The following is a 12,248-nucleotide window of genomic DNA, read 5'->3' as shown; positions in this document are numbered from 1 at the left end:
GTAATTTTAACTTTTTAAAGTAAGTAATGACCTATCAAAGCACTAACATCCATGTAGCTACATTTCCTGGAATGCAGTTTTTTTCACTTCTTAGATTTTTCTTCCTCTTTGTAATCTGACCCCTTTTCCAGTCTTATTTTCCATCTTCTCAAACGACAACATGGTATGCTGTAACTTTACAGAACTGCTCACGTCTCTTCATTATACTTCTGTGCCCTGCTCATATGGTTTACACAGCTGGAAATACACTCGTTCTATCTGTATTACATCTCTAAATCATAATTATCCTGCTAAAACCATCAAATACACTGATTTAATACGGTTGAGAAAAGTCTTGCATAGAACATTTCCACAGCTATTTGTTGTAGAGCTGTAAAATTATATAGAATGGGCCTACATTGAATAATTGACTCTATACTACTCTTGACTCTATACTTCATTGTGCTATAGTGGAAAGAAAACAGGATTTAGAATCACAGAAATTAGTTTCAAATCCCGCACTATCTGTGTGAGCCTAGGCAAGTTATATAACTTCCCTGAGTCCTTCTTTCTTCACCTAAATAATGATGGAAACATTTGTTAGGAGGAACAAATGAAATAATATGTGTAAAACAGCAAAATAATTGGATGTATTTATTTATTTTTTTATGGGTTAGGTTTTTATGGCTCTGAACTTTAGTATACAGAATGTATACCTAATGCAGTGAAACTTTATAACCATAATCCCCTCGGAAGTTTCTTCTGCTTTCAAATGCTTTTTGGACTCATTGGCACTTTGACGTGTTTATAGTACGCTATGTAATTATTTTACAACTTGACACCAGTGAAACCAATTGCAAATTTTACATATTTTTCTTGAAAAGAGTAAAATGGCTAAGTCAGATCTATACCGTGAAAAATTGAGTAACTTCCAGAGATGATGTGTGAGGTACCTCTTTTGATTATTAGTAGTAATGACTGGAAATTTTGATGATATTGTTAGATATTGACATAGTTGTAAGCCACAGTAGATTATGAAAGTTTAAATTCTGTTTAAAAATATTCGGGGTTTGGGGCACCTGAATGGTTAGTCAGTTAAGCATCCAGCTCTTTATCTCAGCTAAGGTCTCAATCTCAGGGTCATGAGTTCAAGGCCTGTGTTAGGCACCACGCTGGGCATAGAGCCTACATTAAATAAAAAAATAAATATATATATACATATATACACATATATATCTTATATATATACATATATTTATATATATTTATATTTATTAATATATACTTATTAATATTAATATATATTTATATATTTTTAATATATGTGCTTATTTATTAGTGGATATAATTTACCTGAATATTCATTTGTAATTACTAATTTGATATAAATAATTTTCCTTCCTTTAGATGGCCTACATCTCTTTAATTTATCCTCACTTTATTTTGTTATTATGAAACTCTTAAAACATCAACATATTTCCTGTTTTTGAGAGATATCTGTTCCATTTTTCTTAAAGACTGGGACAGGGAGAAATTACTTGAAGCTTGGATGTCCAACCCAGAGAACTGCTGCCAACGATCAGGTGTTCAGATGCCAACTCCACCACCAAGTGGATATAATGCCTGGGACACACTCCCTTCTCCAAGAACTCCAAGGACTACACGCTCTTCTGTCACCTCTCCAGATGAAATAAGTTTATCTCCTGGGGATTTGGACACCAGTTTGGTATGGCTCAGTATTCAGTGTACTTCCCATAGTTTTATGTTTAGTCTTTTAACTTTCAAATTATTTAATATTGTTTCATGGAAGGGGCACCTGGGTGTCTCAGTCGGTTAAGCAGCCAACTCCTTGTTTCGGCTTGGGTCACGATCTCAGGGTTGTGAGATCAAGACCCATGTCGGGCTCGGTGCTGGGTGTGGAGCCTGCTTAAGATTCTCTTTCTCTCCCTCTCCTCCTTCTTCTGCCCCTCCCCCTATCCCCATGCTTTCATTTTCTCAAAAAATATATATATTGTTTCAAGGAACCTCTAGCATATTCTTGTAATTGAATCCTATACCCTTCTTAAAGGGTTCAGTTATTTCACCCTTTGGTAAATATTTATTATCACAGAATATTTTTGTTATCTCTGAATTACAGATTGAAAAACAAAAGGTTTTCTTTTCTCATTTCAAAACAAAACATAAGAGAGTTTGAGAAAGCCATCTACTATATTTACACTTAAAATCTCTAGGTGCTTAAAGTTTAAATACACCATATTGAAATATTAAAAGTTGAGTTTGGGAGAGGAGTTAAGATGGCAGAGGAGTAGGGGACCCCTTTTTCAGCCGGTCCCCTGAGTCGAGCTCGATAGGTACCAGACCAGCCTGAACATCTACAGAATCAGCCTGAGACGCAGGAAGATACATCTGGATCTCTACAAATGAACATCTCCAGCGCTGAGTATTGAGGTACCAAGTGGGGAGCCGTGAAACCGAGCACAGATATCGGAAGATAAACGGAAGGGGGAGGGAGCCACTGCGTTTGGGTGCCGGGAGGCGGTAGCCACCTGCACGGGAATGGGGGCGGACTCGAGGACCGGCACTCACGAGAGAGCAGTCTGAGACTGTGAGCCGGGGAACGTGCACGACAAAACCAGAGCTCTGGAGTGGGCGCGAACCACACTGAAACGGAGCTCTGGAGCGCGCGGGAATGGCTGGTGGCTGGCGGCTGGTGGTGTTAGAAACACAAAGGACAGAGACACGCCGGCCCTGGAAGTGAGGGCTGGGACGCCGGGTGTGGGGCGCACATCACGGGACACTGCAGGGTTGAGCAGCACCAACAGAAACAGAGTTAAAGTGGCCAGAACATCAGTGGAGAACAGTCCACGATCTCCTCTGTTCTGAAACAGAGGCTGAGATTCAGCCACTGCTGCTCTGACTCTCAGAAGAGGCACAGCAAACCGCCAGGGAAAGCTGCCAGAGAACAAAAGCCTGGAAATACCAGCTCACAGCGTGCCCATCCCCATCCCCCCTCGAAGGAGACACGGAGACTCTACCCAAACAGGGTTGCCTGAGTATCAGCGTGGCAGGCCCCTCCCCCAGAAGGCAGGCTGAAAAATGAAGAAGCCCACATCCCTAAGATCCCTATAAAACAAGGGCGCACGGCCTGGGTTCCGGTCAATAATTTGGGCTCTGGACAACCCTGCAACCTCTCCTCATCAGAATGACGAGAAGGAAAAATCCCCACCAGCAAAAAAAAGACAATGAGTCTGTGGCCTCTGCCACAGAACTAATGGATATGGATATAACCAAATTATCAGAAATGGAATTCAGAGTAACAATGGTCAAGATGATGTGTAGACTTGAAAAAAGTATTAACGAAAATGTTAATGAGAATATAAATCTCTAAGGGCGGAAATGAGAGCAAATTTGGCAGAAATTAAAAATTCTATGAGCCAAATGCAATCAAAATTAGAGGCTCTGACGGCCAGGGTAAATGAGGCAGAAGAATAAATCGGTAAGTTGGAGGATGGGTTAGTAGAAGAAAAAACTAAAATAGAATCTGGACTCAAAAAAATCCACCCACAGGAATGTAGGTTACGGGAGATTACTGACTCAATGAAACATTCCAATATCAGAATCATAGGCATCCCCGAGGGGGTGGAGAAAAACAGAGGTCTAGAAGAGATATTTGAACAAATTGTTGCTGAAAACTTCCCTAATCTAGCAAGGGAAACAAACATTCGTATCCAAGAGGCAGAGACGACCCCTCCCAAGCTCAACCACGACAAACCTACGCCACGTCACATCATAGTGCAATTCGCAAATATTAGATCCAAGGATACAGTATTGAAAGTGTACAGGGCAAAGAAATTTCTCACGTACCAAGGCAAAGGTATCAGAATTACGTCAGACCTGTCTACACAGACCTGGAATGAGAGAAAGGGTTGGGGGGGGGGGGCATTTTTAAAACTCTTTCAGAGAAAAACATGCAACCAAGGATCCTTTATCCAGCAAGGCTGTCATTCAGAATGGATGGAGAAATAAAGACCTTCCAGAATCGCCAGTCACTGACCAATTTCGTAACCACGAAAGCAGCCCTACAGGAGATATTAAGGGGGGTTCTATAAAAGTAAAAAGGCCCCAAGAGTGATACAGAACAGAAAGTCACAATCTATAGAAACAAAGACTTTACTGGCAACATGGCATCATTAAAATCATATCTCTCAATAATCAGTCTCAATGTAAATGGCCTAAATGCTCCCATAAAGTGCCACAGGGTTGCAGATTGGATAAAAAGACATGACCCATCCATTTGCTGTCTACAAGAGACTCAGTTTGAACCTAAAGATACATTCAGACTGAAAGTGAAGGGATGGAATACCATCTTTCACGCCAATGGACCTCAAAAGAAAGCTGGGGTAGCAATTCTCATATCAGACAGATTGGATTTTAAACTAAAGACTACAGTTAGAGACACAGAAAGGAACTATATTATTCTTAAAGGATGTATCCAACAAGTGGATATGACCATTATAAATATATATGCCCCCAACAGGGGAGCAGCAAGATACACAAGCCAACTCTTAACCAGAATAAAGAGACATATAGTTAAAAATACGCTAATAGTAGCGAACCTCAACACTCCACTATCAGCAATAGACAGATCACCTAAGCAAGAAATCAGCAAAGAAACAAGAGCTTTGAATGCCATACTCGACAAATTGGACCTCATAGATATATATATAGAACACTACACCCCAGAACCAAAGAATATGCATTCTATTCTAATGCCCATGGAACATTCTCAAGAATAGACCATGTTCTGGGACACAAAACAGGTCTCAACCGATACCAAAAGACTGAAATTATCCCCTGCATATTCTCAGACCACAACGTTCTGAAATTGGAATTCAACCACAAGGAAAAATTTGGAAGAAACTCAAACACTTGGAGACTAACAACCATGCTGCTCAGGAATGACTCAATAAACCAGGAAATCAAAAATCAATTTAAGCAATTTATGGAGACCAACGAGAATGAAAACACAACGGTCCAAACCCTATGGGATACTGCAAAGGCAGTCCTAAGGGGGAAATCCATAGCCATCCAAGCCTCACTCAAAAGAATAGAAAAATCTAAAATGCAGTTTTTATATTCTCACCTAAAGAAGCTGGAACAGCAACAGAGAGATAGGCCTAACCCACGCACGAGGAAGCAGTTGACCAGGATGAGAGCAGAAATGAATGAATTATAAACCAGGAGTACAGTAGAGCAGATCAACAGGACTAGAAGCTGGTTCTTTGAAAGAATTAATAAAATTGACAGACCACTGGCAAGACTTATCCAAAAGAATAGAGAAAGGACCCAAATTAATAAAATTATGAATGAAAAAGGGGAGGTCACAACCAACACCAATGCAATTGGAAGGATTATTAGAAACTTTTATCAACAGCTATATGCCAATAAATTAAGCAATCTGGAAAAGATGGAGGCCTTCCTGGAAACCTATAAACTACCAAGACTGAAACAGGAAGAAATTGGTTTTTTAAACAGGCCAATTAATTATGAAGAGAATGAATCAGTGATAAACAACCTTCCAAATAACAAAACTCCAGGCCCGGACGGTTTTCCTGGGGAATTCTACCAAACATTCAAAGAAGAAATAATACCTATTCTCCTAAAGCTATTTCAAAAAATAGAAACAGAAGGAAAGCTACCAAACTCATTCTATGAGGCCAATATCACCTTGATCCCCAAACCAGGCAAAGACCCCATCAAAAAGGAGAATTACAGACCGATTTCCCTAATGAATATGGACGCCAAAATCCTCAACAAGATCCTGGCTAATAGAATCCAACAGAACATTAAAAGGATTATCCGCGCCACCAGGCATCTCCCGGAACACCGGAATCCCGGTGTGCTCACGGGATCCAGACTGAGACCGGGAACTCCCTGAGCGCGCGCGGGGCGGCTGGCGGCTGGCGGGCCACCTGCACGGGGGAGCGGGCGGACTCGCAGTCGGCACCCGCGAAACAGCAGACTGAGACCCTGAACCGGGTGCGCGCGCCACCAGGCTTCTCACGAAACTCCGGAATCGAGGCGTGCTCACCAGGCATATACTGAGACCGGGAGACCCGGGAGCGCGCGGGGCGGCCGGTGGCTGGCGGCATTAGAAACACAAAGGACAGAGACGGGGCGGCCGGTGGCTGGCGGCATTAGAAACACAAAGGACAGAGACCCGCCGGCCCTGGAAGTGAGGGCAGGGTCGCCGAGTTGGTGCGCACATCCCGGGACTCCGCAGGGTTGAGCAGCACCAACAGTAACAGAGTTAAAGTGGCCAGAACATCAGTGGAGAACGGGCCGCAATCCCTCTGTTCTGCGACAATGCAGCCTCTGCTGCTCTGACTCTCAGAAGAGGCATAGCCGGCCGCCAGGGAAAGCCGCCAGAGAACAAAAGCCTGGAAATACCGGCTCAGAGAGTGCCCATCCCCATCCTCCCTCGCAGGGGACACAGAGACTCTACCCAAACAGGGCTGCCTGAGTATCGGCGCGGCAGGCCCCTCCCCCAGAACACAGAAGGCAGGCTGAAAAATCAAGAAGCCCACAACCGGAGGTGCCTGGGTGGCGCCGTCATTGAGCGCCTGTCTTCGGCTTAGGGCGTGATCCCGGCGTTCCGGAAAGGAGTCCCTCATCGGGCTCCTCCGCTGGGAGCCTGCTTCTTCCTCTCTCACTCCCCTGCTTCTGTTTCGTTCTTGCTGACTGTCTGTCTCCCTCTCTCAGATAAGTAAATAAATAAAATCTTTAAAGAAGAAGCCCCCATCTCTAAGATCCCTATAAAACAAGGGGCACGGCCTGGGACCCAGTCAATAATTTTGGGCTCTGGAAACCCCGCAACCTCTCTTCATCAGAATGACAAGAAGGAGAAGCCCCCCCCAGAAAAGAAAAGACAGTGAGTCAGTGGCCTCTGCCACAGAAGTAACGGATATGGATGTAACCAAATTATCAGAAATGGAATTCAGAGTAACAATGGTCAAGATAATGAGTAGACTTGAAAAAAGTATTCAGGAAAATATTACTGAGAATATACAATCCCTAAGGGCGGAAATGAGAGCGAATTTGACAGAAATTAAAAATTCTATGAGCCAAATGCAGGCAAAACTAGAGGCTCTGACGGCCAGGGTCACGGAAGCGGAGGAAAGGGTTAGTGAATTGGAGGATGGGTTAATAGAGGAAAAAATAAAAATAGAAGATGGTCTTAAAAAAATCCACGCCCACGAATGTTGGCTACGGGAGATTACTGACTCAACAAAACGATCCAATGTTAGAATCATCGGCATCCCCGAGGGGGTGGAGAAAAACAGAGGTCTAGAAGAGATATTTGAACAAATTGTAGCTGAAAACTTCCCTAATCTAGCAAGGGAAACAAAAATTCGTGTCCAAGAGGCAGAGAGGACCCCTCCCAAGCTCAACCATGACAGACCTACACCACGTCACGTCATAGTGCAATTCGCAAATATGAGATCCAAGGAAACAGTATTGAAAGCGGCCAGGGCAAAGAAATTTCTCACGTACCAAGGCAAAGACATCAGAATTACATCAGACCTGTCTAACACAGACCTGGAATGAGAGAAAGGGTTGGGGGAGCATTTTTAAAGCTCTTTCAGAGAAAAACATGCAGCCAAGGATCCTTTATCCAGCAAGGCTGTCATTCAGAATTGATGGAGAAATAAAGACATTTCAGAATCGACAGTCACTAGCCAATTTCGTAACCATGAAACCAGCCCTACAGGAGGTATTACGGGGGGTTCTATAAAAGTAAAAAGGCCCCAAGAGTGATACAAAACAGAAAGTCACAGCCAATACAAACAAAGACTTTACTGACAACATGGCAGAATTAAAAGCATATCTCTCAGTACTCAGCCTGAACATTAATGGTTTAAATTCTGGTTTCAAACGCCACAGGGTTGCAGATTGGATAAAAAGAAATGACCCATCCATTTGCTGTCTACAAGAGACTCATTTCGAACCCAAAGATGCATTCAGACTGAGAGTAAGGGGATGGAGTACCATCTATCACGCAAATGGACCTCAAAAGAAAGCTGGGGTAGCAATTCTCATATCAGATAAATTGGATTTTAAACTACAGACTATAGTTAGAGATGCAGAAGGGCACTATATTATTCTTAAAGGAAGTATTCAACAAGTGGATATGACAATTATAAATATATATGCCCCCAACAGGGGAGCAGCAAGATACACAAGCCAACTCTTAACCAGAATAAAGAGACATATAGATAAAAATACATTAATAGTAGGGGTCCTCAACACTCCACTCTCAGAAATAGACAGAACACCCTGGCAAAAACTAAGCAAAGAATCAAAGGCTTTGAATGCCATACTCGACGAGTTGGACCTCATAGATATATATAGAACACTACACCCCAGAACCAAAGAATACTCATTCTATTCTAATGCCCATGGAACATTTTCAAGAATAGACCATGTTCTGGGACACAAAACAGGTCTCAGCCGATACCAAAAGATTGAAATTATCCCCTGCATATTCTCAGACCACAACGCTCTGAAATTGGAACTCAACCACAAGGAAAAATTTGGAAGAAACTCAAACACTTGGAGACTAAGAACCATCCTGCTCAGGAATGACTCGATAAACCAGGAAATCAAAAATCAAATTAAACAATTTATGGAGACCAATGAGAATGAAAATACAACAGTCCAAAACCTATGGGATACTGCAAAGGCAGTCCTAAGGGGGAAATACATAGCCATCCAAGCCTCACTCAAAAGAATAGAAAAATCTAAAATGCAGTTTTTATATTCTCACCTCAAGAAGCTGGAACAGCAACAGAGGGACAGGCCTAATCCACGCACGAGGAAGCAGTTGACCAAAATTAAAGCTGAAATCAATCAAGCAGAAACCAGAAGTACAGTAGAGCAGATCAACAGGACTAGAAGCTGGTTCTTGGAGAGAATCAATAAAATTGACAGACCACTGGCAAGACTTATCCAAAAGAAAAGAGAAAGGACCCAGATTATTAAAATTATGAATGAAAAAGGAGAGGTCACGACGAACACCATTGAAATTGGAAGGGTTATTAGAAATTTTTATCAACAGCTATATGCCAATAAACTAAGCAATCTGGAAGAGATGGAATCCTTCCTGGAAACCTATAAACTACCAAGATTGAAACCGGAAGAAATTGATTCCTTAAACAGGCCAATTAATTATGAAGAAATTGAGTCAGTGATAAACAACCTTCCAAATAACAAAACTCCAGGCCCGGATGGTTTTCCTGGGGAATTCTACCAAACATTCAAAGAAGAAATAATACCTATTCTCCTAAAGCTATTTCAAAAAATAGAAACAGAAGGAAAGCTACCAAACTCATTCTATGAGGCCAATATTACCTTGATCCCCAAACCAGGCAAAGACCCCCTCAAAAAGGAGAATTACAGACCGATTTCCCTAATGAATATGGACGCCAAAATCCTCAACAAGATACTTGCTAATAGAATCCAACAGTTCATTAAAAGGATTATCCACCACGATCAAGTGGGATTCATACCTGGGATGCAAGCGTGGTTCAATATTCGCAAATCAATCAGCGTGATACATCATATCAACAAGAAAAGACTCAAGAACCATATGATCCTCTCAATCGATGCCGAAAAAGCATTTGACAAAATACAGCATCCTTTCCTGATTAAAACCCTTCAGAGTGTAGGAATAGAAGGTACATTTCTCAATCTCATAAAAGCCATCTATGAAAAGCCTACTGCAAATATTATTCTCAATGGGGAAAAGCTGGAAGCGTTTCCCTTAAGATCAGGAACACGACAAGGATGCCCACTCTCGCCACTATTATTCAACATAGTACTAGAAGTCCTTGCAACAGCAATCAGACAACAAAAAGGGATCAAAGGTATTCAAATCGGCAAAGAAGAAGTCAAAATGTCTCTCTTCGCAGACGACATGATACTCTATATGGAAAACCCAAAAGAAGCCACTCCCAAACTATTAGAAGTTATAGAGCAATTCAGTAACGTGGCGGGATACAAAATCAATGCTCAGAAATCAGTTGCATTTCTGTACACGAATAACGAGAACGAAGAAAGAGAAATTAGGGAATCCATCCCATTTACAATAGCACCAAAAACCATACGTTACCTTGGAATTAACTTAACCACAGACGTAAAGGACCTTTATTCTAGAAACTATAAATCACTCTTAAAAGACATTGAGGAAGACATAAAAAGATGGAAAGATATTCCATGCTCATGGATCGGAAGAATTAACATAGTTAAAATGTCCATGCTACCCAGAGCAATCTACACTTTCAATGCTATCCCGATCAAAATACCGAGAACGTTTTTCAAAGAACTGGAACAAATAGTCCTTAAATTTGTATGGAACCAGAAAAGACCCCGAATCTCCAAGGAACTGTTGAAAAGGAAAAACAAAGCTGGAGGCATCACAATGCCGGATTTCGAGCTGCACTACAAAGCTGTGATCACAAAGACAGCATGGTACTGGCACAAAAACAGACACATAGACCAATGGAACAGAATAGAGAGCCCAGAAATGGACCCTCAGCTCTTTGGGCAACTAATCTTTGATAAAGCAGGAAAAAACATCCGGTGGGAAAAAGACAGTCTCTTCAATAAATGGTGCTGGGAAAATTGGACAGCTACATGCAAAAGAATGAAACTTGACCACTATCTCACACCATACACAAAAATAAACTCCAAATGGATGAAAGACCTCGATGTGAGACAGGAATCCATCAAAATCCTAGAGGAGAACATAGGCAGCAACCTCTACGACATCAGCCAAAGCAACCTTTTTCATGACACATCCCCAAAGGCAAGAGAAACAAAAGATAAAATGAATTTGTGGGACTTCATCAAGATTAAAAGTTTCTGCACATCCAAGGAAACAGTCAGAAAAACTAAGAGGCAGCCCACGGAATGGGAGAATATATTTGCAAATGACACTACAGATAAAGGACTGGTATCCAAGATCTACAAAGAACTTCTCAAACTCAATACACGAGAAACAAATAAACAAATCAAAAAATGGGCAGAAGATATGAACAGACACTTTTCCAATGAAGACATACAAAAGGCTAACAGACACATGAAAAAATGTTCAAAATCATTAGCCATCAAGGAAATTCAAATCAAAACCACACTGAGATACCACCTTACGCCAGTTAGAATGGCAAAAATAGACAAGGCAAGAAACAACAATTGTTGGAGAGGATGTGGAGAAAGGGGATCCCTCCTACATTGTTGGTGGGAATGCAAGTTGGTACAGCCACTCTGGAAAACCGTGTGGAGGTCCCTTAAAAAGTTAAAAATTGAGCTACCCTATGATCCAGCCATTGCACTACTGGGTGTTTACCCCAAAGATACAGACGTAGTGAAGAGAAGGGCCATATGCACCCCAATGTTCATAGCAGCAATGTCCACAATAGCTAAATTGTGGAAGGAGCCGAGATGCCCTTCAACAGATGACTGGATTAAGAAGTTGTGGTCCATATATACAATGGAATATTACTCAGCAATCAGAAAGAATGAGTTCTCAACATTTGCTACAACATGGACGGGACTGGAGGAGATAATGCTTAGTGAAATAAGTCAAGCAGAGAAAGACAACTATCATATGATTTCTCTCATCTATGGAACATAAGAACTAGAATGATCAGTAGGGGAAGAAAGGGATAAAGAAAGGGGGGGTAATCAGAAGGGGGAATGAAACATGAGAGACTATGGACTATGAGAAACAAACTGAGGGCTACAGAGGGGAGGGGGGTGGGGGAATGGGATAGACCGGTGATGGGCAGTAAGGAGGGCACATATTGCATGGTGCACTGGGTGTTATACACAACTAATGAATCATCGAGCCTTACATCGAAAACCGGGGATGTACTGTATGGTGACTAACATAATATAATAAAAAATCATTATTAATAAAAAAAAAAAGAAATATATAAGAAAATAAAAAAAAAATATGGGGCGCCTGGGTGGCACAGCGGTTAAGCGTCTGCCTTCGGCTCAGGGCGTGATCCCGGCGTTATGGGATCGAGCCCCACATCAGGCTCCTCTGCTGTGAGCCTGCTTCTTCCTCTCCCACTCCCCCTGCTTGTGTTCCCTCTCTCGCTGGCTATCTCTGTCTCTGTCAAATAAATAAATAAAAAATCTTTAAAAAAAAAAAAAAAAGAAAATAAAAAAAAAATAAAGCAAAAAATAAAATAAAATAAAAT

The 12,248-nt window shown here is 41.7% G+C and overlaps 1 protein-coding gene across 4 annotated transcripts in view; it reads left to right on the top strand.

Annotated features, from left to right (window-relative positions):
* The window catches only part of ANKIB1 (ankyrin repeat and IBR domain containing 1), a 165,207-nt gene that overhangs the window by 94,125 nt on the left and 58,834 nt on the right, over nucleotides 1-12,248 (top strand). For all 4 annotated transcript variants that reach the window (XM_045793273.2, XM_045793271.2, XM_045793272.2 and 1 more), the window contains exon 6: nucleotides 1,497-1,705. In XM_045793273.2, coding sequence (XP_045649229.2) covers nucleotides 1,497-1,705 — 209 coding nt within the window. The remainder of the gene's footprint in view (nucleotides 1-1,496; nucleotides 1,706-12,248) is intronic.

This window comes from Ursus americanus, chromosome 3 (assembly GCF_024610735.1).
Source record: "Ursus americanus isolate L20-20 chromosome 3, mUrsAme1.1.p, whole genome shotgun sequence".
NCBI lineage: Eukaryota > Metazoa > Chordata > Mammalia > Carnivora > Ursidae > Ursus > Ursus americanus.
This window is presented reverse-complemented; position numbering and strand designations above follow the sequence as displayed.